Source organism: Bos taurus, chromosome 11 (assembly GCF_002263795.3).
Source record: "Bos taurus isolate L1 Dominette 01449 registration number 42190680 breed Hereford chromosome 11, ARS-UCD2.0, whole genome shotgun sequence".
NCBI classification, from domain to species: domain Eukaryota; kingdom Metazoa; phylum Chordata; class Mammalia; order Artiodactyla; family Bovidae; genus Bos; species Bos taurus.
In genome coordinates this window covers 37642615-37669348 of record NC_037338.1, presented here as the reverse complement: position 1 = coordinate 37669348, position 26734 = coordinate 37642615, and the positions used below count along the sequence as shown (strand labels likewise).

General features: G+C 42.4%; 1 protein-coding gene across 5 annotated transcripts in view; it reads right to left on the bottom strand.

Annotated features, from left to right (window-relative positions):
• The window catches only part of EML6 (EMAP like 6), a 287468-nt gene that overhangs the window by 53415 nt on the left and 207319 nt on the right, over positions 1-26734 (bottom strand). For all 5 annotated transcript variants that reach the window (XR_001501286.3, XM_059891241.1, XM_059891240.1 and 2 more), the window contains 7 exons: positions 25549-25751; positions 22913-23024; positions 22512-22639; positions 14437-14578; positions 11257-11409; positions 10980-11111; positions 2561-2649 (listed from right to left, as the gene is read on the bottom strand). Coding sequence is in view for 4 of the 5 variants with exons in the window: in XM_059891241.1 (XP_059747224.1) it covers positions 2561-2649; positions 10980-11111; positions 11257-11409; positions 14437-14578; positions 22512-22639; positions 22913-23024; positions 25549-25751 (959 nt within the window). In the remaining variant the exon portion in view is untranslated. The remainder of the gene's footprint in view (positions 1-2560; positions 2650-10979; positions 11112-11256; positions 11410-14436; positions 14579-22511; positions 22640-22912; positions 23025-25548; positions 25752-26734) is intronic.

The following is a 26734-nucleotide window of genomic DNA, read 5'->3' as shown; positions in this document are numbered from 1 at the left end:
AGATGTAGCTAGGATTTGAGTCACAATGTGAGGAGGTGCTATACATATTTTAGTCACTCAAATTTCTCATTTAATATTCTGTGTTTCTTCTGGACACATGCAAGATTGGAACCAAAAAGCGGCGGTTCACCCAGTGAGTTTGGGTGCTCAAGGAAGGCTGCAGACCGAGGTGACGTGACGTGGTTCCCCCATAACTACCTCAGTCTTCTGAGCTGCAAGTGGAGTCTCCCCAACTCCTTATGACATCCCCAACTGACCTTCACAGGAAGAGAAGCAGGGAACCCCCCACTCAGGTTTCAGAAATGGGCTTCTGGTCACTGACTTCCTTAGAGATACGAGATTTCATTTCTGACACCCTCCTTGGGTGGCACCTTTCCTGGACTCATTATACAGGGAGGAATGGGGGTGAGCTGGTCTTGCTCACTCTACAGTCACCCCAACAGAACACCCTTGGCCAGATCTGAACACCATGCTATCTGGGGGAGGCATATGTCTAACTTGTCAGAAGCTATAGAAACTGCATTTAAAATGGAGCATTAAAGAATGTGTATATATATGTGTAACGTTGAGTTACATAATATGAGTCACTTTGCTGTATAGCAGAAACTAACACAACACTGTGAATCAATTATACTTCAATAAAATAAATTCAAAAAAGAACGATCCCTGTAACCAACAAAACCCAAAACGGGTAAATAAACTTGTTAAACACCCTGGAATTTAGACAGACACAAGGGTGTCTCCCATAGCACCTTGCCCCAGGCAGGTATGTCATTATCATCACTGCTTTGCAGAGGAGGTAACTGGAGCCCAATGAGAAGTGAGTCATTTAAATCCCGGCCAGCTTAGCAAGCAGAGGGTAAGTCGCGCTCTAAGGAGTTGGGCTCCTGGGATAGAGCTGCCTTAACTGCACCATGCTGCATTGGTGTATATAAATGGACATTTTAATAGCTGTCATAGTTAAAACTTTGCTGGGTAAGCTTTGTTTTAGTTTCACCATGACTATTTCTTTCTTTTTTGCAAAGGAAAATTTCAAAATCCTTCATACTTAATTGAGGGGCCTGACAATACTGCTAAGTAAAAGGATGAGCTACCTCTGGAGGTATTTTTTAGTCTAAAATTGCTCATCTGTCCCAAGTTGACCTCATCCTTCCTCCACCACATGGTTCTACCGAATCTTATTTTAGTAAACTTATGTGGGGGACTAGCACTGGAAGGGAAAATACAGGTAAAGTGATGCAAAATGACACTGCGTGGTCTAGGCTGTGGATGACACTCAGACCCCTCTAGGCTGGGACCAAAGCTCCGTGGTCCTTTGACTTTCTTAGAACCTTAATTTCCCTGTCTGTAAAATGAGATTGACAACTATCACACACCAGCCTGATTCATAGTAGGTAAACCACTCTCTGAGGGTTGGAATACAGGTATACAAAGTGCCTGGAACAGTGCACAGATACTCAGTGAAGGAATGGCATACTTCAAAATATCCCTTACTCAAGGCTATTAAAGTTTCCCCATAAAAAAAGTTAAAATAAAGATTGATCAAAGGTAAATAAACTGGAGTTTGGGAGTGAGATTAATCAATCCATTAACAATTTCCATTAATCCAGTGCCATCGTCTGTAACCACTTGGGTGTCTCATGTACTGCACATATATTGCCTTTAGAAACAATTAAAATATTATGAATGAACAGAAGTCCAGAAGTACCTTAGAATACTGGGATAGTTTATACTGCTAGCTAACTGAAGCTACAGAGTGGAAGATGCCTGTCCCTCCGTGGCATACCCTTGACTCTTTTTCCTCTAAAGAAGCAATATTTCCTTTTCTTTCATCAAAGGTTACATAGTGAATAAATGAGTTAGAATGTCTCCGGGGACTAAAAGGACGTCCTTAGTGCTCCATCAGGCAATGACTTTTTTGGCCAACAGGGTTTACCAGGCGGAAGCACTGTACAGACTGAAAGACTAAAGCAGCCAAGCATTTAGGAAGAGATTTCAGGAGTGTGTGAGTTCATGGATTCAAAATTTTGTCTAGGATTTGATTTCAGCGATTAAAAAATGATGTATGTGGATAGAAGCATGAGGAAAATATGGGAAAAGGTAACAGCTTGCTACATTAGGATGGTCACGTTGGGGATGGTTTTGTTTTGAAAAATAATTTCTCTTATTGTTGCAAAAGATATTGTTTACTATTGCAAACAGTAACCACTGAGAAAGCATGTTTCAGAATTTTAAGTTCCTAAAAAGCTTTGCATAAAATGACAGAACATGTGGAACAGGAAAAGTAATATGTAGCATTCAAATTGTTAGCTCAGTCATTGTCTTCTGGCAGAGAAAAATTAAGTAGGACACCAATTAGAGATTGCTATGTCAGTGGCACAGTAAATCCATACCTTCTCAGAAAGTAGGAAACCAGGGTAAGCAGTCAGATTTAAGAAATGGGCAAGCCTGAAAGACACACAACTATAACTCATTTTAGTGAATAGTAATGATAGGTTTTACTTAAATGCACATAGTAAATCATGAACTATTTTTTAAAAGCTTTGTGTGTGATTGTTACCTCGGAAGGTCTTATTATATGCCGTTTGCCTCTTGGAGCTTCAAAGAAGAGTTGTTCTTTGGCACCTGAATTGACTTGCAGTAATTTTCCTGTTATGATAGAATAAAGCAGGAGACAATTAACCTCTGCATTTATCTTTTCGTGATAAAATGAACATGATTGCAACCATTTGATATTTTCTATTTTCATTGATTTTAATCAAAGTCTCATAATTTGAGTAAATATATGCTGAGTGATCCAGGATGTATGTAAAGACAATCATGTGGCAGGGTAGAAACTCCAAAGCTATGATTTTTAAACACATGAACCTTATAAAACCTTACCTTGAACATCCTCCAAAAAAAGAAGAATCGAGTTGCTACTTTACTCGGCTGCACTGGCTATTTTTCCAAAGCCAGACAAAATCTAACTTATGCTCTTTTCCCCTGTTGCTTTCTAGCACAGAAATCTAGTAAAAGCAAACTGCATTGGCAAGAATTATGACACCAGAAGCAAACACCCTGTAAGAGTTCGTGTTTACTAAGATACAAATTCCAGATTTGCCATTTAACATTTAGAAACAGGAAGACAAGGACATATAAAACAAACTGTAAATGCTCATTCCATTCTCCCCTTCCCTTTTTACTTGAAAACTTGTGAAGAAATCCAAGACTTTTCCCAAAACAAAATGTTGAGCAAAAATAGTCTTTCGGTCTGATGTAAAATCTTGGATTTTAATCTTGGATTCATTTCGATTAATGTTGAAAACGATTAGATTTCTTAATTCTCTTCCTACCACATCAATGATTCTTTATAGCTTGAAAATTTAAATGACCCAAAAGATTTATTTTTGAGTATTTTTTTCAGCATTTTTTTAAACAATGGAAAATCTCAAACACATATGGAAGTAATGGTATAAAAAAACCCCTAGAAAGCCAATGTCCAGCCTCAATGGTAAATTACCACATGGCTGGCCTTGTTTCAGGAATCTCCACTCATTCTCTCACCCCAGATTACTTCGAAGCAAATGTCAGATATCCTAACATTTTATCTGCAAGTAATTTAGTGTGTGTGTGTGTGTGTGTATACACACACTAGCATGTCCTCCCCCCTCTTTCTTACATAACTCTTTTATATCTGCTGCTAAGTCACTTCAGTCGTGTCCGACTCCGTGCGACCCCATAGACAGCAGCCCACCAGGCTCCCCCGTCCCTGGGATTCTCCAGGCAAGAACACTGGAGTGGGTTGCCATTTCCTTCTCCAATGCATGAAAGTGAAAAGTGAAAGTGAAGTCGCTCAGTCGTGTCCGACTCTTAGCGACCCCATGGACTGCAGCCTTCCAGGCTCCTCCATCCATGGGATTCTCCAGGCAACAGTACTGAAGTGGGGTGCCAATGCCTTCTCCATATTTTATATCTAGTAGTCTTGAAATGTTCTTCCTGGAAAAATGAATACCAAACTAAGAACTCTGTGATTTATACCATGTTCTTTAATGTTTAAGTGGGTAGCACTTAGATCTGAAATCTAGCTTGGCTATCCTTCAGGAGTTGCAGGTCTGTTTCTAAGTGACTAATTAAAAACAAGGTTCTCTCATTTCATAACTGAAACCTGAATCATTTCCAGTTTGCTGGGTTATAACATGGTGACGTGGGGGATTTGCCTTTGCTGTGAGGAGCAAGTAAATTTGAAAGCATTTTCTCTGAAATGGGCCCATTTTCCTGACTTACTAGCCAAACATACACAAAGTGAGAAAAGAAAATGAGAGTTAAATCAGCTTTGGCTATTTAGCATTATAAGAAAATGAGTAATCAATATTTTCCCAATGAACTAGATATATCCGCAAAGTGACTTTTAGAATTCTTAAGAGTGACTGCAGATAACAAAGGATGTGGGAACAGGAGTAAAAGACTCAATGGAAACATTCTTAGAATATACATAATTTCCTGACAATTCACTTTACACTATTGTTTCAAAGATCATACTTTCTAAAACAGACCAAAACCTATTAAAACAGCTCAGTGAAGTACTTTCTGACTGCAGGAATGTTTTTAAAAGCCACATTGGCAAGCACCATACACCTGTGGCTACCTCCCAAGCCCACACCCCTTCCCTGAGAACTGCCCTGCACCCTGCACTGGGCCCCTGTGGTCACATCTGCACTCTGGAGGTGGACATTGACCCAGGAGTGACCACACTGGGCAATCAAATTCTCTCTCCTGGGAAACTGGAACCTTAGGCTGAATCAGTGGATGCCTTGCTGGGAGGAGATGGATGTGGCCTTTGGGACTAGGGGTGACATTTGGGGGCGACAGAGAGTGGGCCCTGTGCAAACAAATGAGGGAAAGCCTGCCTGTGCAAAGAGGGGCGCCACACGCAGGCACAAGACCCAGGGGAGCAGTGGAGATGGGCCCCTCAGAGCAGGAGAGGAGGGGAGAGGGGCACTCCCTGTTTAGGTTCCAGACATTTTCTGATTCATTCCTAAAGCCAGTTTCTCAGGAGATGTTGCTTCCTGTTCTTAGATTATATGAAATATCCCTATTTTTCAAATAAAGTCATTCCTTATTCTTATTTTTTAATTTAAGCCAGCTTGAGTGGGTTTCTGAAACCAAGGATATGAGGAAATTAAAAAAAAATCAATTATTGTGTTAGGAAGGTAGCGTTATGGATGTGTTTTTCTCCTCAAATTTTTGTTACTGCTGTTATTAAACTTTTTTTTTTCTTTTAAGCATAGAGGAACTATTTAGGTCACCACTCTTTTTTTCCACTGCCTTCTACTCTGTAATATATAACCATGGAAACATTCTGAGGACGGGAGCAGAAGCAAAGGGCAAAATTCTGTATAATCCAGGTATAATTTGCCCCTGAATAACAGTAACCCTATTCTTTTAGAATCCTCACCTTTTTTTTTTATTCACTAGAAATGTCTACACACACAGAATAAGAGAATTGAAAAAGACAGCTGTCCTCATCACGATGCAGGTACAGTATATCACATACTGCTGGGGCCTAGAGCTTTATAACCCACAGAGCGATTCATACATGCCACCCCAGCATCTATATAACCTACAACTTAGAACAATTCCACTGCTCAGGCTCATTCTCCAAAGAAGACATACAGATGGCTAACAAACACATGAAAAGATGCTCAACATCACTCTTTTTCAGAGAAATTCAAATCAAAACCACAATGAGGTACCATTTCACCCTAGTCAGAATGGCTGCTATCCAAAAGTCTACAAGCAATAAATGCTGGAGAGGGTGTGGAGAAAAGGGAACCCTCTTACACTGTTATGGGAATGCAAACTAGTACAGCCACTATGGAGAACAGTGTGGAGATTCCTTAAAAAACTGGAAATAGAACTGCCATATGACCCAGCAATCCCACTGCTGGGCATACACACTGAGGAAACCAGAAGGGAAAGAGACATGTGTACCCCAGTGTTCATTGCAGCACTGTTTATAATAGCCAGGACATGGAAGCAACCTAGATGTCCATCAGCAGACAAATGGATAAGAGAGCTGTGGTACATATACACAATGGAATATTACTCAGCCATTAAAAATAATACATTTGAATCAGTTCTAATGAGGTGGATGAAACTGGAGCCTATTATACAGAGTGAAGTAAGCCAGAAAGAAAAACACCAATACAGTATACTAACACATATATATAGAATTTAGAAAGATGGTAACTATAACCCTGTATGCGAGAGAGCAAAAGAGACACAGATATATAGAACAGTCTTTTGGACTCTGTGGGAGAGGGCGAGGGTGGGATGGTTTGGGAGAATGGCATTGAAACATGTAAATTATCACATGTGAAACGAATCGCCAATCCAGGTTCGATGCATGATACAGGGTGCTTGGGGCTGGTGCACTGTGACGACCCAGAGGGATGGAATGGGGAGGGAGGTGGGAGAGGGGTTCAGGATGGGGAACACATGTACACCCATGGTGGATTCATGTCAATGTATGGCAAAAACCACTGCTGCTGCTGCTGTTAAGTCGCTTCAGTCGTGTCCGACTCTGTGCGACCCCACAGACGGAAGCCCACCAGGCTCCCCCGTCCCTGGGATTCTCCAGGCAAGAACAGTGGAGTGGGTTGCCATTTCCTTCAATGCAGGAAAGTGAAAAGTGAAAGTGAAGTTGCTCAGTCGTGTCTGACTCCTAGCGACCCCATGGACTGCAGCCTACCAGGCTCCTCCATCCATGGGATTTTCCAGGCAAGAGTACTGGAGTGGGGTGCCACTGCCTTCTCAAAGTAATTAGCCTCCAATTAAAATAAATAAATTTATATTAAAAAAAGAACAATTCCAAAATTGGTGCCTAATATACCAAACATATTAGGCCATTTGCAATGAAAATGGGAATCAGATGTCCTATTACAGCTTAAACTGTAAACGATCTCACAGTCCTGGTGTTTCTGGAAATGAACTAACATCCTCTAGAAAATACTCTTCCATGTTTTCTCTCTCTCCATATATATGTTTTCTTTCTTAGGCATTCTGTGCAGAGGTAGCTGATGTTCCTGCAAAACCCCGATGTGCTTTTTGGTTTTCCTGGGACCTGTGGTTGCCATGGACACGGAAGGCTGCGGAGGCTGACGGCTGAGCTGTTCCGCCCCTGACGAGCCAGCTGGCTCCAGCAAATTCGTTCACTATTTTTGACAAAATCAAAGGAACAAAACAGACCCCTGCTCCTAAATTCTGCTCTCTACCCTCTGCAGGCCCTCCAGGCCCTGCATGAAGAGCCAGGCTGATCCTGAGGCAGCCTGGCACAGGTTGAAGGCACTGGGGTATCAGGAGCAGAAGAATATTGATATGACACATGTCTCATGGCAACAAAACTGGAGTTAAACCAGGGAAGCTTCATGGGCACACTTGCTCTTGTTCTCCAGATGGTATAACTCCTCCCTAAAAATCAAAAATATTCTATTCTCCTCTCAGGCCACAGAAACCATTTGGTCTGATCCTCTTAACTGACTGAAGGGGCCACTTAGGATGAGAGGCAAAGTGGCTTTTTAAAGGCCTTGGCCTCCTTTCTCTCACTGTTTTTTTCGATCACCCTGAGTGTTGGTTGGCTCGAAGACTCTATCTAGCTTTGGGCAAAATTATAGAAATAGTGAGGTTTGCCTCTCTCCCTGTGAAGTGACGGCTCTACATCTAGGGCCTTCATGCAGACCTCCGCCTGGCCTCTCTGTGGTGGCAGCTCGTGGTTCCCGGGCAAGGTCTTGTTCCTTCCACCTAGGGTTTATTCCTCTTTGTATCCCTACATCTGACATAGGGCCTACAACACATTTGAAGAATAAAAAAATAAAAACCTTCCCCAAGTGTCAATACAGCTGCAATGTTCCGTATCATAGCCATTTAAGATAGCTACTGTCAAAAACAAACAAAACCCAGAAAATAACAACCATTGGTGAGGATGAGGAGCAGTTGAAACTCTTGTGCACTGTTGACGGGAATGTAAAATGGTATAGCTGCTGTGGAAGATAGTATGGAGGTTTCCCAAAAAATTAAAAATGGAATTTTATCCAGAAATTCCGCTTCTGGGTATATATTCAAAAGAACTGTATACCCCGATTGTGGCCATATTATTCACAATAACCAAAAACTGTAAGCAACTCAAATATCCACTGATCAATGAATGGATAAACAAAATGTGGTATGTACACATAATGGAATAGTCAGTCAGTTCAGTCGTTCAGTTGTGTCTGACTCTTTGTGACCCCATGCACCAGAGCACTCCAGGCTTCCTTGTCCATCACCAACTCCCGGAGCTTGCTCAAATTCACGTCCACGAGTCCATGAATTGGTGATGCCATCCAATCTCTCATCTTCTGTCATCCCCTTCTCCTCCTGCCCTCAATCATTCCCAGCATCAATGGAATGTTATTCAACTTAAAGCGGAAAGTAATTCTGACACACGTTACAACATGGAGGAATCTTCAGGACATTATGCTAAGTGAAATAAGCCAGTTATAAAAAGACATATACTGTATGACTCCACTTATATGGAGTACCTAGAATAGTCAAATTAATAGAGACATGAAGTGGAATGGTGCTTGCCAGGGGCTGGGGGAGGGAGTAAGGGGAATTACTATTTAATGGGTACAGGGTTTCAATTTTATAAGATGAAAAGATGGATGAGAGGTGAGATGGCTGGTGGTGGTATCTGCACAATAATGTGAATGTATTTAACACCACTGAACTAACTGTACACTCAAAATGGTTAAGACAGCAAATTTTATGTTATGTGTATTTTATCACAAATAAAAATAATTTTAATCTCCTCAATCAAAACATATTCTTCCTATGTCCCATTTCCTCTCAGTTCTTCACTCCATAAATGTAAATAATAATTGGCTTTAACTCTCTAATGGTCATTGTAGTGGTGGGATTCACATACTGTGTCAGGTGGGGTGTGTGTGTGTGTTGGGTTCTAAATATAACTCATCACACTCTGCTCTTCATATGCATAAAGATGGCCCTCAGTGTTCTAAATCTTTCTCACAACAGGGCATAGCCAGAGATGTTAGCCAGAAATCCAACAGGATGAAATCCTTGTTTTAATTTTTTTTAAAAGCAAACAATAAAGCAGAGACTATCAAAGAAGGGGCTGAGAAGCGGCTGCTGACACTCACCCCTCACCTCCTGGGCCTCACTGCTCCTAGACGCCTCCCAGGCCCGCGTCCTGCTATTTCCACACACCAGCCCAAGCCCCCGGCACTGCGTCTGCCTGGCCCTGAAGTGAAAGTGAGCAGGACTTATCTGATCCCCTTTGCCCTTGTTGGGACTTGGACCTCTCACAATGAAATGGCACGCATGCCTTCCTTGCTCTGTGTAAAACGCCTGTGGGTTGTAAATGATTAAGTCCAAATTCCAGCGCAGTACGTATAGCTACAAGGCAATTCCTGCTGGGCAGAAGGGTCAGTCTACAGCCACTACTTCAACAAATGCATGAAATACACTGGCATCTCTAAAATACCTGTTTTTGGTTGAGACCCTCGTCATCTCTTTGTCTTGGTTTATTTCACTTGCTTTCCATCTCCAGGCTCGCTCCCCCTTCCCAAGATGGTAGGGAAAGCCCCACTCTAATCTGTCAGAGTTACCTAATGCTTACAGGATAAAGTTCAGGGTTAAACTTCCTAGCATGACCTAATAGTTTCTTTCCTTGCTGTCTTGGCCTCGCAGCATCCCCTGCCTTTCATGCCCTCAGCCACTCAGCATTACTGTTTCTTAATCCCCCTGTTCTTCCCGCCGCCACATGGTAGCACAACCTGTTCCTTCCCAGCCTGGAACGCCAATCTCAGACATCGCCATCTGTTGAGCTTCTACTCATCTTTCAAGATCCATCTCAAAGGTCACTCCTTCTATGAAGGCTCCATGGATTCCCCTGGGAGCTCTTTTCTCAGAGATGCTGCTTTCTACTACACGGACTAAACTTCGCTGAAAGCTGGGAACCTGCCCATTATAAAATGCCTGCCCTGGACTCTTAACATCAGCCAAGTCCCTGGAGTGGGTTTTCAAAATGATCCACCCTAGAACGCCCCAGGTGCTTACTGCTGGCTTGGCCACTCTGAGCCCCTGCTCACCACTTCCCTTGTGACCCTCTGGTCTGTGCTCTGGTGTGGTTCAGGTACCAGCCTGTTCCCGCATTCAGTGATAAACACTGCAGAGAGTAGGAATCACATCTCACTCCCTTCTGGACCTTCCACATTTCCTGGCTTCAGACTTTGCACATGACAAGAGCTAGATCTGCTACATAAGTAAACAGATAAATCTCCATGGCATCTGTGGGCATGACCTGGAGGAGGGAGAGGATAGGTTGGGAGTTTTGAGAGAAATCAGAGAAACTCTAGGTGAGCTGAATATAGCTTCCTACCTCCATTGGAGGATGAAAATGACTTGAAACTTCTTGGGCAGTTCTCTGGTAGATAGAAAATTGGTAGGAAAAGGGAAAGCATTAAGAAGGAGATGCAAGGCAAGGACATTGTATGCCAGACCCAGAGGTGAAGGTGGCTTGTATGGTAACAGAAGGCATCATATATCTTCAACAGTCTTAAAACTCAATGGCTGAGTTAATAATTATAGTAGTGGTAGTGATAGTAGTAATAATAATAAAAAGATGGAAAAATACTCAAAATTTTAACAACTTATTGACCAGAGATATAGTAATACGTCTTTTGTTACCCGAACATCATTGACCAGAGCTGTTTCAATATTCACCTACAGGACAAACTGCTGGCCACAGGAAGTAACTTCTGCAAAAATCCCCCGGTCAATAATGTGTTAACAGCAGCTACTTCTGGGTTGTAAAATTACAGTCATTTATGTTGTAAGTTTCTCTTTAAACTGCCGTTTGCTCTTAGAAACAGTATATGAATGGACATGACTTTTAAAAACTGAAATTATATTTTAAAAGCCACAGCATACTTTACCTCTAGAGTCCCAGTCAATGTGTGTAATATAACTAGAAGCACCTTTACAGATGCCAACCCTTTTGCTTGTCAGGACGTTGTAAATATCCACAAAGTTATCATGGGACGCCACGGCAAGGTATTTTCCTGTATCTATGAAGAAAAATGAGCGGTTAACAGCAAAGCATTTCATGTGGGAATTTACTTCCAGGAACTTAAGAGGCTAAGGAAATAGTTAAAAAGAATCCACTCTTGCAACTTTTTGTCCCAACACATTTTTACAAGTTTTTGCTGTCACCTTTTGAAAATTTAATATCAGAGATCATTTCTTTTCTGTGATGGAAGGAGACCATGTCTTCGACAGTGTCAGCATTTACAACCAGGAAACTCCCATCATTCAAGCCAACTGCTAAGGCTTTCCCATCTGGGGAGAAGGCACAGCATCTTCCACCTGCAAAAGAATCCACAAACAGCACTGTTACGATCCATGACTTTGCTACCAAACAAATGAAGAGGGGGGACATGTACATATAGTCACGGACCTGTGACTGTGTCTTTAACACTGCTGCTGCAAACTAAAACCTCATAATTTAAAACATTTCTTACCACCAAACCCAAAGACAATAATCATTAATATTAAAAATAAGTTTTCTATTTCTCTGAGGTTTATCCATTCATTTTTTCATATATGAAGACCTGGAGTTTTCAAATGACAAGTGGATTGAAGAGGGAAAAGGAATAAAGGGTTAATATAATTAGCATTTCTTCTCCCAAGATGTGGTACTTAAGAATGAGACAAAATTTCCAGAAACTATTTTTTTTTATACTGTGCTTTACGCACAAAATTTGCTTTGGAGGACCTTGTTGTTCTACTTTTAGTCTCTCTAATCTCTGAGCTGTGGATTGTAATGCATAATTCTAGAGGTGGAAGATTTTATTCCTGTCTCTTCTGTCATGGGAAGAATGAAGTATGGACGTTCTCTCCAAAGGTGTCTGCAAAACTAACCAATACTGGGCTGAGGGGACTACATGACAAATGCTTTCTAACGCTTTGCAGGGTCATGGGAGGCACTTCTGAATGCGGAATATGGAGTACGTTAAATAGGAATCCTACTTAAGGATATGCCCCCTCCTTGGCCATGCTTTTATTGTCAAGATATTGATGAGCACAGCCCCAGGATGGGACAGTCATGCAGCCTTGTGCTAAGACATTCCAAACAGAGTTTCCACCCCTCCCTCCCCATCCACTGTTTCCAACAGGCTGAAAAGCCACATTCACACCAGTAACTTTAAATGGGCTCATCTAAAGTCTATCTCCTTCTTTTCTTCATCCATTCACTTTGCAGTTATTTACCTACTATGAATCAGGCATTGTGCTAGTGCTGAAAGAACAGAAAGACCAGCCTGCCCTTGAGGAGAGTCACCAAGCTTAGGTCAAGCATAAAGATTTATTGCACAAACCAGGATACCCGAGAGCGAAAGGGAGAGCTATTAATAATTACACCAGGACACCAGCTATAAACTGAGTTGAATGGCCATCCTATCTCAGAGGTGTTGGTGGTTGTTCTTTTGAACTCATTTTTAACCTGGTGAATAAAGTCCATTGGCTGATATTCAAGGTACTCACAGAGAGTCCTTGGTCTGTTATTTTCCCCAATGTAAATGAGTAGCCTGATCATTCACCTCTGTAGTAGATAAGAGCATGAGCTTTGGAGTCAGACTTGGGTTTGAATCCTGGCTCCACCACTTATGAAGACTCAGAAGTCGAGTGTAAAGTGCGTCCATATGGTGGAAGGAGACAGCGTCATGCAGTGGCCACAGGTGTGCTCTCTGAAGCCACACTCCTGGATCTGAATTCAGATCCATCACTTACTAGCTGTGCAACTTTGGGCAAACGACTTAAGTGCTCTGCACCTCAGTTTCCTAATTTCTAAGTGGAAATTGGAAAGGGAGACAGCGTCATGCAGTGGCCACAGGTGTGCCCTCTGAAGCACACTCCTGGATCTGAATTCAGATCCATCACTTACTAGCTGTGCAACTTTGGGCAAATGACTTAAGTGCTCTGCGCCTCAGTTTCCTAATTCCTAAGTGGAAAGAATAGAGGCCTTACTCACCAGGTTCTCGTGAAGACCACAGGCGAAGCGCTAGTGCGGTTACTGGCTCAGTGGTGTCAGCCACTGTCATCACCGTCTTGACACCTTTTCTCACTTTATCCCCCTAGACTTGTCTCCCCACATCTATCTATAAAAATACCCAGCACAAACAGTCTAGGGGCCAGGCCCCAATCTTATCCTTTCCTGTCTTAACTTTCACAAATCCTTTGAGCCTTGGCTCTCATTTTCCCCAGTGGGGCTGTCCCTGGCAGTGGGCCTTACCCTGAGCCTCTCTGACGCCTTGTTTGTGCCAGAGATCTTCGGTTTGTCTGTCCTCACACACTCTCCACCCTGCTCTGTGCCTGGAACTGGTCTGCATGGACTCTACCAACAGGCTCCCTCGCTCCCTGGCTTCTGATTCGTTTGGTTGGGGGGAGCATGAGGGAGGGTACTCAGCAGGAGGCTGCAGGGAGGGTACTAGAGAAGAACGGATAGAGGGTAGGGAGGTTGGGGCATGTTCTCCCCTGGCTGCCTCCCTGCAGGGCCACAGCTTGCTGGCTGAGCCTCTGGGCTGGACGGTTACCGCCTCCTGCCAGGCTGCCATCTCACACAGCTCTCACTCTCATCTGTTCCTCCTCTTGTCCTTTCAGGCCCAGGGCTGGCAGTGGTTACCAGCTACTACTAGTTGCATCGTCCTGCGCTAGCCCTGGTCATTTCCCAACACCCTGCCTGCCTCTTCATAGGGAGTCCAGTTTCGAGACTCTTCAAATTACCCAATTTAAATGGACCAGCTGTTGCTGGGACTCTGTTCAAGTCTTGTCCATCTCTGACACTAGAGATGTGACTGTTCATCCTGGGATCCCCAGTGTCTGATACATAGAAGCTGCTCAATAAACGTTTGCTGAATTTCTACTTCTTGGTATACCTCTTGGTTCTCGTGCATATAGGTGTTTAATACATATTTATCTGTTTCTTGCGGTTAACTATTATTTTTAAACCAAGTTTCCTTTTTCAGTAATAAAATCAGTTCCACAGACTGTTAGACATAAAGATAAACACCATTTTTTACAAGCTGATGGGTTTCAACTGACTCCTACAATTCAGATGAGAAGAGGAAGGACATATTGCCCCCAGGTGGCAAATGTCTATGCAGTGCAAGGAAATAAAGAATAGAGCTGGGCACGGACGCATCAGGCCAGCCTTCTGGAACCATCCTCCACGTGATTAGTTATATCTGGAGCAACAAACACTAAATCCCCGTTGCCCAGCATATCTGGGAGCATATAATAGGCACACATAGTAAATATTAGCTGAATGAATGGGTGAATGAACCCAATACTTGTGGTTGTAAACACTTTTACAGGTGTGTAAGGTGACATACGCACCTTTTTTGAGTTTCCTCACTGCCAGCATACGGTGCTGGGAGGATAATTCCCAGATCCGGAGGGTTTTATCATCACTTACTGTTGCACAGATGGGCAGGAGGGGGTGAGCTGCCAGACCCCACACTTCTCCTTCCATGTGCCCCTGTGAGGAAGGAAATGGGGCAACAAAAATCAGTTCAATGCTTCTCAGTGAGCCCTTCCCAAGAGAATCCCAAACAGGTTCAAATAGGAACACACACAGTTTGAGCTTCCTTGAGCCAAAATGATTGTACTGAATAAATTTTTCACTTGAACTTGAATCTAAAGCTGGGCCTACATGATACTAAAGCATTCATCTGAAAAGCAAAAGATGGATTCATGTTGCTAAGTTTTGTTTATATGATGCCAAACATCTTCTCATGTAGAAGCATCCTAGTGAATAATGAATTGTCCTCATTTTATCCTGTGATTTGACACTGAATAAACACAGTATGTATGTATCTCCTAGGAACACAGCTTGGTCACAAAGACACAAATTACTTTCTTCCATAAAACCATATTCTAAAAGATGTAGGTACCGCTTATCTATATCAGAGGAATTGGACAGTAATATTCTTGCTAATTAATTCCATTTCAGTTCTGTGCACAGCATTTGGCAGAGCAGAACTAGAGAGATCTAAAATTTTATTTCCAGTATCCTGGGTATAACTCAGGGTCAGCATTTGTTCACAAATTTTTCTATCCAGTGATCATAGAAAACTGAAAGGGGCTTGACAAGCATTGGGCCAATTCCACATGCTAATGTCTTATCACAAACACACTTAGCTGGCTTAGAATAATAACTGAGATGAAATATATTTAATGAATGAATAATTAGGGAGAAAATGAATCTCATTCTTCTAACTTATCACTCACTAAAGCAGTGTAAGGAATAGATTAGACAAGGAACAATAAAACAGACCAGATTGTTTACTGAATTTCTGCTTTTAGTGGCTAATTATAAAAAGGCTTTGCTTAGTAAAGCAAAAAAGACGACCATACTCAGTCTTCTGAAAGGTGTTTGTAGTTGGAATGCTTTGGGGGAACAGGTGGCTCTTCAAAGAGAAATTGGATGATCCCAGTTTGACTGGGAAGCTGTTTGAGCAAAACAGTAATTTGGCAGAATATACAAAGTTCTCAATACTGCTGACATCCAAATATCTGAGAAGGGCGTAGATACTGTTTTTGAGTTTATTAGATTTGGAGTACCTTACATCCCCAGTTTTCCAGTTTTCTTCCCTTGGGAAGCCTCCCACAATGAAGGCTATGGTCTGAGGATGGGTCAGGTGTGAGCCCTCTCTTGTTGTCCCTAGACTGCATCTGCCTGAAGCTCTTTTACAGACCAAGTCCTTTTGTACACTGAAGACAGGGTTGTGGGGCTCTGAGACCCTTTCAAATCACTGCCTCATATATTGATTTAAAAGTTGTATTTCCTTAATCTAATGTGACTGTGTACTTTGATTCCTGTATAACATAGGGATGGACAGCGAGTGAGGTGGGCAGGGAGTCTCTTGAGTGGCACCAGGAAATGAGCTTGGGACCTTCCTTTCCTCCTGACCACCCTAAAGCTGATAATAACCAGCTGCACAATTGAAAGTTGATTATATTCGAAGTATATACAATGGGGATTTTCAGAACTCACCTCCTGTCACTTCTCTCTTCCCCTAAAGTAGTCTCTTAAAAAAAAAAAAAAAAAAAAGCAATCTATTCCAAGTGATGTTGACTTGCTGAGCTACTGACACTGTAAAAGTGGTTCTGAAGTCTTCCCACAGCAGGATGGCTGATGGTCTTAACCATATCGTCTCTACTGTTCCTTAAGTTTCCCTCAGGGTCCACCTCTCAGCACAGGCCTGTCAGCCCCTTCAGCAGTCCTACTCTGTCCTGGGTAGCACACAGCACAGGGCTGGTCTTGGCAGGAGCACAACAAGCACTGATTGAACTGAACTGCTGAGTTCTACCCAGGAGGAAAAGGCAAATGATTGACTGACCAGAAGATGAAAGAGAGACGCTGAGATAAAAGGGAAAGAATGGCACACGTGTAAAGAGAGAAGAGGGTTCTCCCAGTTCCACTGCCTCCCCAGGGCTCAGGGGGCCCGGCTGAGCACTGTTTCATGCAGTCTCTACGCTGAGATGTGTGGAGAGACAAAGAAAAGGCTCTGGTACCCGACAAAGCTTGGTACGAAGCCCAGCTCTCCAGTTCTCAAGATGTGGCTGTGGGAAGTTCACTGGGCTTTAGGCCCTTCATCTATAAAACAATTACAACCGAGCAAATCTGTTGTGGAGATGAGAGAGGAATTTTGCACAATGGTATTGCCTGACATGCAGTCAAGTGCTCAATAAATGACACTCTTGGATAACTGTATTAATAGAATGATAGAAACAAATACAGGAAAGAATTGAAGAGAATGAAAAGGTGAAAAGACTTTGTTGTTGAGTTTAAAACATATTTAGACAAAATTAGTTCAACTATATTACTTTTGAACATGAGAAAATGTTAGAGTTTGAATCTTAAAATGCTGTTTAAATCCATAGAATAGCACAAATCTTACACACATATTTAGCAGTATGCTGCTGCTGCTGCTGCTGCTACTAAGTCACTTCAGTCGTGTCCAACTCTGTGTGACCCCATAGACGGCAGCCCACAGGCTCCCCCGTCCCTGGGATTCTCCAGGCAAGAACACTGGAGTGGGTTGCCACTGCCTTCTCCAATGCGTGAAAATGAAGTCGCTCAGTCGTGCCTGACTCTTAGCGACCCCATGGACTTCAGCCTACCAGGCTCCTCCGTCCATGGGATTTTCCAGGCAAGAGTACTGGAGTGGGTTGCCATTGCCTTCTCCGATTTAGCAGTATGGCATGTAGTAAATAATTTAAAGTCTCAAACATTTGGGGATTGAAAAGAAACACTTCATTTTCAATGAAATTAAATAAATAGTCATGGCCAGAAAGGGACAGAAAGGTAAGAGCAGCTGGAGGACAAAGACGTCACCCCTTCTCAAGGTCGCACCTCAGTTCTCAACTTGGGCTGCAGCTACAGAGCTTCTGAGGTTTGTTTCTAACACAGAAAAAATTGTAAGACATGGATTCTTATTCAAGATAGCCAGGGTGGGGCCTGGGCACAGGCATTTTTAAAACCTGATGTGTGTGCAGACCTGCTCTCAGGTGTAGCAAATCAGAGGGCCCCTTTCAGTGGGATTTTGGGGGTCGGCCCTAACACAGCAAGCCTGCAGGCAGGCATCAGGTGAGGGAAGGAGGCAATTCTCCTCCACTGGACCCACGGAAGTCCCAGAGCTTAGATAAGCAGTGCAGATTCTTTCCACTCCACCTTCTGAACCCACCCCCTCGTCCCTGCCCAGGCCTCTTCCACCTCTAACTATGATCTACTCATCACCTCCAAAGACACATGTCACTCATCAGGTGACATGTGATCACTTCTTGGATCTTTAAGATACTGCTGATGCTGCGCGGGCACAGGAGGGCCTACAGGAGCTATCCCACGTTGAAGGTCAGGAAGGGCGGCGGTGAGGAGATACCCCTCCTCCAAGGTAAGGAGCAGCTGTGAAGAGATACCCCACGCCCAAGGTAAGAGAAACCCAAGTAAGACGGTAGGTGTTGCAAGAGGGCATCAGAGGGCAAACACACTGAAACCATACTCACAGAAAACTAGTCAATCTATTCACACTAGGACCACAGCCTCGTCTAACTCAAGGAAACTAAGCCATGCCCGTGGGGCAACCCAAGATGGGCGGGTCATGGTGGAGAGATCTGACAGAATGTGGTCCACTGGAGAAGGGAATGGCAAACCACTTCAGTATCCTTGCCTTGAAAACCCCATGAACAGTATGAAAAGGCAAAATGATAGGATACTGAAAGAGGAACTCCCCAGGTGAGTAGGGGCCCAATATGCTACTGGAGATCAGTGGAGAAATAACTCCAGAAAGAATGAACGGATGGAGCCAAAGCAAAAAGAATACCCAGCTGTAGATGTGACTGGTGATAGAAGCAAGGTCCGATGCTGTAAAAAGCAATATTGCATAGGAACCTGGAATGTCAGGTCCATGAATCAAGGCAAATTGGAAGTGGTCAAACAAGAGATGGCAAGAGTGAATGTCGACATTCTAGGAATCAGCGAACTGAAATGGACTGGAATGGGTGAATTTAACTCAGATGACCATTATATCTACTACTGCGGGCAGGAATCCCTCAGAAGAAATGGAATAGCCATCATGGCCAACAAGAGAGTCCGAAATGCAGTACTTGGATGCAATCTCAAAAACGACAGAATGATCTCTGTTCGTTTCCAAGGCAAACCATTCAATATCACAGTAATCCAAGTCTATGCCCCAACCAGTAATGCTGAAGAAGCTGAAGTTGAATGGTTCTATGAAGACCTACAAGACCTTTTAGAACTAACACCCAAAAAAGATGTCCTTTTCATTATAGGGGACTGGAATGCAAAAGTAGGAAGTCAAGAAACACCTGGAGTAACATGCAAATTTGGCCTTGGAATACAGAATGAAGCAGGGCAAAGACTAATAGAGTTTTGCCAAGAAAATGCACTGGTCATAACAAACACCCTCTTCCAATAACACAAGAGAAGACTCTATACATGGACATCACCAGATGGTCAACACTGAAATCAGATTGATTATATTCTTTGCAGCCAAAGATGGAGAAGCTCTATACAGTCAGCAAAAACAAGACTAGGAGCTGACTGTGGCTCAGACCATGAACTCCTTATTGCCAAATTCAGACAGAAATTGAATAAAGTAGGGAAAACCACTAGACCATTCAGGTATGACCTAAATCAAATCCCTTATGATTATACAGTGGAAGTGAGAAATAGATTTAAGGGCCTAGATCTGATAGATAGAGTGCCTGATGAACCATGGAATGAGGTTCACGACACTGTACAGGAGACAGGGATCAAGACCATCCCCATGGAAAGGAAATGCAAAAAAGCAAAATGGCTGTATGGGAGGCCTTACAAATAGCTGTGAAAAGAAGAGAAGTGAAAAGCAAAGGAGAAAAGGAAAGATATAAACATCTGAATGCAGAGTTCCAAAGAATAGCAAGAAGAGATAAGAAAGCCTTCTTCAGCGATCAATACAAAGAAATAGAGGAAAACAACAGAATGGGAAAGACTAGAGATCTCTTCAAGAAAATCAGAGATACCAAAGGAACATTTCATACAAAGATGGGCTCGATAAAGGACAGAAATGGTATGGACCTAACAGAAGCAGAAGATATTAAGAAGAGATGGCAAGAATACACAGAAGAACTGTACAAAAAAGATCTTCATGACCCAGATAATCACAATGGTGTGATTACTCATCTAGAGCCAGACATCCTGGAATGTGAAGTCAAGTGGACCTTAGAAAGCATCACTACAAACAAAGCTAGTGGAGGTGATGGGATTCCAGTTGAGCTATTCCAAATCCTGAAAGATGCTGCTGTGAAAGTGCTGCACTCAATATGCCAGCAAATTTGGAAAACTCAGCAGTGGCCACAGGACTGGAAAAGGTCAGTTTTCATTCCCATCCCAAAGAAAGGCAATGCCAAAGAATGCTCAAACTACCGCACAATTGCACTCATCTCACACACTAGTAAAGTAATGCTCAAAATTCTCCAAGCCAGGCTTCAGCAATATGTGAACCATGAACTTCCTGATGTTCAAACTGGTTTTAGAAAAGGCAGAGGAACCAGAGATCAAATTGCCAACATCCACTGGATCATGGAAAAAGCAAGAGAGTTCCAGAAAAACATCTATTTCTGCTTTATTGACTATGCCAAAGCCTTTGACTGTGTGGATCACAATAAACTGTGGAAAATTCTGAAAGAGATGGGAATACCAGACCACCTGATCTGCCTCTTGAGAAATTTGTATGCAGGTCAGGAAGCAACAGTTAGAACTGGACATGGAACAACAGACTGGTTCCAAATAGGAAAAGGAGTACGTCAAGGCTGTATATTGTCACCCTGTTTATTTAACTTATATGCAGAGTACATCATGAGAAACGCTGGACTGGAAGAAACACAAGCTGGAATCAAGATTATGGCAGAAAGTGAAGAGGAACTACAAAGCCTCTTGATGAAAGTGAAAGTGGAGAGTGAAAAAGTTGGCTTAAAGCTCAACATTCAGAAAATGAAGATCATGGCATCTGGTCCCATCACTTCATGGGAAATAGATGGGCAAAGAGTGGAAACAGTGTCAGACTTTATTTTTCTGGGCTCCAAAATCACTGCAGATGGTGACTGCAGCCATGAAATTAAAAGACGCTTACTTCTTGGAAGGAAAGTTATGACCAACCTAGACAGCATATTCAAAAGCAGAGATATTTGCCAACAAAGGTTCGTCTAGTCAAGGCTATGGTTTTTCCTGTGGTCGTGTATGGATTGGAGAGTTGGACTGTGAAGAAGGCTGAGTGCTGAAGAATTGATGCTTTTGAACTGTGGTGTTGGAGAAGACTCTTGAGAGTCCCTTGGACTGCAAGGAGATCCAACCAGTCCATTCTGAAGGAGATCAACCCTGGGATTTCTTTGGAAGGAATGATGCTGAAGCTGAAACTCCAGTACTTTGGCCACCTCATGCGAAGAGTTGACACATTGGAAAAGACTCTGATGCTGGGAGGGATTGGGGGCAGGAGGAGAAGGGGACGCCAGAGGATGAGATGGCTGGATGGCATCACTGACTCGATGGATGTGAGTTTGAGTGAACTCCGGGAGTTGGTGATGGACAGGGAGGCCTGGCGTGCTGTGATTCATGGGGTCGCAGAGTCGAACACGACTGAGTGACTGATCTGATCTGATCTGATGCTTATTTTAATCTGGTATTATCTGAATCAAATTTTTGAGGGGAGAGGAAGGGTAAGGAGTATGTTATATATTTATGTGAATTGAGGCTGAGACTAGAATGATGCACAAAACCTAAAGAAACACATATATTTGGTGTGTGCCGAGCAAATACTTTTTTTTAGTTTGACAAATTTTTGACAGACTGAGAGGAAATATACCCAAGAAACCCCATCCACATCTGAACCTGATTCAGACAATGAGATTATGGACTCTGAATAGATGCTCTAATGGGATAAGGCTCTTGGGGATCCTGGGAGTGGGAATGTATTCTGCATGTGGTAGGGACATGATAATTGGTAGCCAGAGGGCAGACTGTGATGGACAGGTGACCCTTAGGCTCCTCCTGGTTTTCACACTCAGTGTAATCACCTCCTTTGAATGTCCTATAGCCTCGTGGGTGTGTGCTTGCTAAGTCGCTTCAGTCTCCATGGACTGTAGCCCACCAGGCTCCTCTGTCCACGAAATTCTCCAGGCAAGAATGCTGGAGTGGGTTGTCATGCCCTTCTCCAGGAGATCTTGCTGACCCAGGGATTGAACCTGTGTCTCCTGTAGCTCCTGCATTGCAGGCAGATTCTTTACTGCTGAGCCTCTGGGGAAGCCCCTCCTATAGCCTTATTACTAACCAATAACATATGCAAAGGGGATGGATGTATTACATGTATGTGATGATACGATTATGTTATTTCAAATTATTTAAAGGCATTGTTTTTCTTTTTCCCTTACTCGCTTTGAGGAAGCAAGCAGCCATGTTGGGGGAACCCCACGTGATGAGGAACTTCAGGCAGCCTCTGAGAGCTGAGGGTGGCCTCTGGCCAACAGCCAGCAAGAAAGAGAAGCCCTCAGTCCTGTACTCACAGGAACAAAACTCTGCCAACAACCCGAGCGATCGAAGAGGCAGATCCTTCCATAGTGAAGCCTCAGATGAGACCAAAGACCTGGTCTTTACCGCAGCCTTACAAAACCTTAACCAGAAGATCCAGTTAAACTGTTCAGACTCCTGACCCACAGAGAAACCATAAGATGATGAATGTTTTTGCTCCAAGCTAAGTTTGTGTCAGTTTGTTATATAGAAATAGATAACGCAGCGTTTGCCTGATCTTTGGAGAGAACGCCTCCTTTAATTTGGCGTCCTAAGCGTCCCTGCTGCCTCAGCCTGGCCCAGCTCTGATGTGAACTGTGGTTTAGAATATGTGCAAACGCAGTACCTGAACAAGCAGTGTCACCGGGCCGCTCTTATCCATTTCCAGGATCTCTCCATTTTTTGTTCCCACCAGGATATGTCCATGTCCCAAAGTGATGGCACGAATTGAAGGATTATCTTCCAAAAGCAAGCCTGAGGAGGGGAAATACTGCATTTAATATTGTAAATGCTGTATTTAATAAAACAAAAATAAAATGATTATAGTGATTCTATAAATTCTGTTTTTATAGTTCCAAAGTACTAAGTACAAGGCAATCCTCTGTGGTATTTCTACCAACGGCCACAAGCTCTGAATGTGGAAGAAAAAGGGAGAGTTGATTCGGTCATGGTTTTCTAAGAACTTTATTCCTATCTTTTGCATTTCTACGAACAGAAGGACTTCCATCGCATACTCGGGAGTGGCACCTTTTGAGCTAGTTGACAAGGCTGCTCTTTTAATGGCGTAAGTCTTCAAGCATCTTTCAAACATATCATCCCAGAGCTCCACAATTCCATCCTTTCCACCTGTTACAAAACCCTGTGAAGGCACACATCAGGATTATATACACATCAAAGTGACAAGGACCCACCCAGTCTCAAAAGGATCCCCCCTTGGGTAAAGAAGCTTAGTCTGTCTTTTCTTCCTAAGTATGGAGACTGAAAAACCTGATGATAACATCATATTTTCTGAACACACCTCTCATTTCTCTAGCGCTATTAAACACTTTCTCACTGGGTGTCCATTTCACTTTCTTCAGACCACTGATTCAAGTTTAGCACCCTGGATTTCGGATGGCTGTTTCCGTGTCCAGTTCCCTGACTGGGATGTGGACTGCTAGAGAACAGGACCAGCCTCAAAGTTTGCAGAGTTTCTGATATCTCATGCTCCTGCTGAATAAACTGGAATTAATGTCACAATCAAAAATGATTGCTAACTATTTTTAAATATTTACTTCCAGGAAAAACATCATTATTTCTCTATTAAGAATAACAAGTATTTCATGTAACAAGAATATCTTGCTCTTTATGTTCATGAGATATCAATTTCTACCATAATTAAGATCCAGATTAATTTTTATAAAACCTGGAAAGTATAAAGCCTATACTTTATTGGATATTTATTTATGTATATTATATATTTATTTATGTAATATCCAATATACATATTGGATATTTTTTTGCTAGACAATGATCTTTATTCTTATTCTAATTTTATGATTTCTTGGCCTTATTAGTTTTCCTTTCTGGCAACTACCAACTGTTCTTAGAAATTTTTAAAAAGAAAATTACTGAGTAATTCATTCTGTTTTTTCAAAAACTTTTAATTTACTTCATTTCAATGATGTTGAAAAGGAAATAATATTTTGAAGTTATTACATTAAATATCTTAAATATCCTTATTTATCCTTATTATAGATTGTGAACCTATAGACATTTACTCCCAAAATTAAATCCTGCCTTTTCCCATGATCTTTAAGCTTAAGTTACTAAGCAATAAAAGAGTTTAAACATGCTATATCACACCAACTTCCAGGCCTGCAAAAATTTTCTTTCTGCTTTAATCTTTTCTAAAATTTGCAGTTTAAACAAAACAAATTTGCTAGTGAAAAACAGCTTTACCACTAAAACAATCATTGTAATTACACATCTAACAAGAACCTACTACTATAGCAGAATCAGCATATTTACCTGGGAATAAGCAAACACAAAATGAATCTTCTCTTAATATGCTGTATTGGGTGGCTTAGGCTGTTTGGAGGTCAGATAACATACATAAACTGGAACCATCAGCAAACTAGCAGTGAATAAAACACTTCTATTTTCTGGCAAATTGATTGAAGGAAGTGTTTTAAGAGCGCTGAAGGTAAGTATGATCTTTTTAAATTAAACAGAATTTTTTTTTGGCCATACGTTGAACATAAGGGATCTTAGTGCCTTGACTAGAGATGGTACCCATGCCCTCTGCAGTGGAACCATGGTGTCCTAAACACTGTATTGCCAGGGAAGTCCCCAGTGTGATCTTTATTTAGAAAGAACAAGAACAACAACACCGCAAGGCAGGAGGTTAGCGGGACAGATCAGGACAAAGACGAGCCTGAGTAGAAATACAGCTGGTGTGATGGTTAACCTTGTGTGTCAACTGACTGGCCGCAGGGTACTCAGATTAAAAATGACTCCTGTGTGTGTCTGTGATGGTGTTTCTGGATGAGATCAGTATTTGAACTGGCAGACTCATTAAGCTGCCCTGCCCAATGTGGGTGGACATCATCTAATCCTTTGAGAGCCTGAATAAAACAAAAGGTAGAGGAAGGACAAAATTGCCCTCCTTTTATTCTGATTGATTGAGCTGGGACATCTTATCTTTTCCCAGCAGACTAGGATTTACAACATTGGCTTCTCTGGTCCTCAGGCCCTTGGACTTGAACTCAATTACTCCATCAGCTTTTCTGGGTCTCCAGTTTGCAGATGGCTTAGTGAGACTTCTCAGCCTCCAAAACCACACGAACCAATTCCTTATAATAAGTCTCCTTTTTGTACATGTATATCTCTGTCTATATCTACATTCTACTGGTTCTGTTTCTCTGGAGGAACCTGACTAACACAGCCAGGACTCTGACACACTTATTAAAGCTGAGCCTGTCTACACAGGAACAAGCTGGTTATCAATATAACTTCAGGTCAAATTGATAGGAGGGACAATAATCCAGCTACTAGACACTTCCAGATCTCTGCTTATTATGCCACTGAGGAGGAAGACTGTATAGAAATATTTCTCAGACTCTTGCTACTGTGTGCCTACATTTATCTCAGCACTTCTTAAGGCGTTCTTAGGAGAGACAGCCAGGAAGAATAAGTGTGGAAAAAAGAAGAGACAAACTGCACATAAAGAAATAATTATAAACGAAAGAGAAATTTAAATACCACTTGTGCTTCGCCTCCATCCGTGACAACTACATCCCAATTCAGACAGCACTGTTTTTACACACAGGCATCCTCTTGGTGTGGACCGTGCTAAGCCTAATTTAAAGTTCTAGAAAGCTAGTGAGGAAAATAGACCATACCTTATCCAATGCATACATAGCAAACACAGGCCCGTCATGAGCTTTCACTGTCTTCAGTAGGAGAATATCTTTCCAAATAAAAATATCTCCAGTAGCTGCTCCTGAGAACACCAGATCTTCCATTCGCCCATAAGAAACACACATCATTGTTTCCAATTTTCCAACACTTCCAAAAATTCCTCTCTTAGAGGTGAAGCCCCCACCTGGAGTGGACCAAGAGTACTTAATACTTTTTGAAAAACTTACACCTGCTATGAGCATTTAGAATGACTATCTTCAGTGAAAAATCCACTGTGTCTACATTGCTTTGTTTAGTCGCTAAGTCATGTCTGACTTTTTTGTGACCCCATGGACTATAGCCCATCAGGCTCCACTGTCCATGGGATTTCTCAGGCAAGAACACTGGCAGGGGTTGTCATTTCCTTCTCCAGGGTATCATCCTGACTCAGGGATCAAACCTGTGTCTCCTGCATCCCAGGTGGATTCTTTACCACTGGGAAGTCCCATGTGTCTACATAAAGGTGTATAAAAATGGCAGGAAACATCAGAACAAAAACATTATCAAAGGTTTTCTCCTTCTCGCATTAATTCAGTGTTTATTGAATCCCTACTTTGTGGCAGGCATAGTGGTCGACATTGGGTTATAAAGGTGAAAAGAAACAGTTTCTGCCTTCAAGGAACTCAAGGTCTGGCTGGGGAGAGAATGTGACATAATCCTCTAAGCAAGGCTCAGCGCAGGTCTGTGCCAGCCAGAGGGAGGAGTGACTAAGTGCCCCAGGAAGCCAGGCAAGTCTTCCTGAATGCTGACCGAAGGATGAAAACAGCAGCAGCTGTAATGTAAAATGGAAACGTGTTTTGTGTATCTTTTGCCCTGATTTTTATTATGGCAACTTCAGGGTGAGAAAACTGAATCACTGTGTAGGAGAAGAACATCAGGTTCGTTCCTCATATATTCACATCTCCCTGAGCTTTCCGACCAGCACTGAGAAACCTAAACTCATTCCAGACAGCTGTGTGCAGGCTGACTCTCCAGACATGGAGGGCGCCGTGACCTTTTCTTCAAAAGCAGAAAGCACTGAAGCAGCAGCTTATTTATGTTTTGTCCAGTAAAAGATTGGGATTGATACCAAAGCCAAAACTAAGAATTCAGAAACAATCCTAATAAAAAAGTCTGACTTATTAGAAG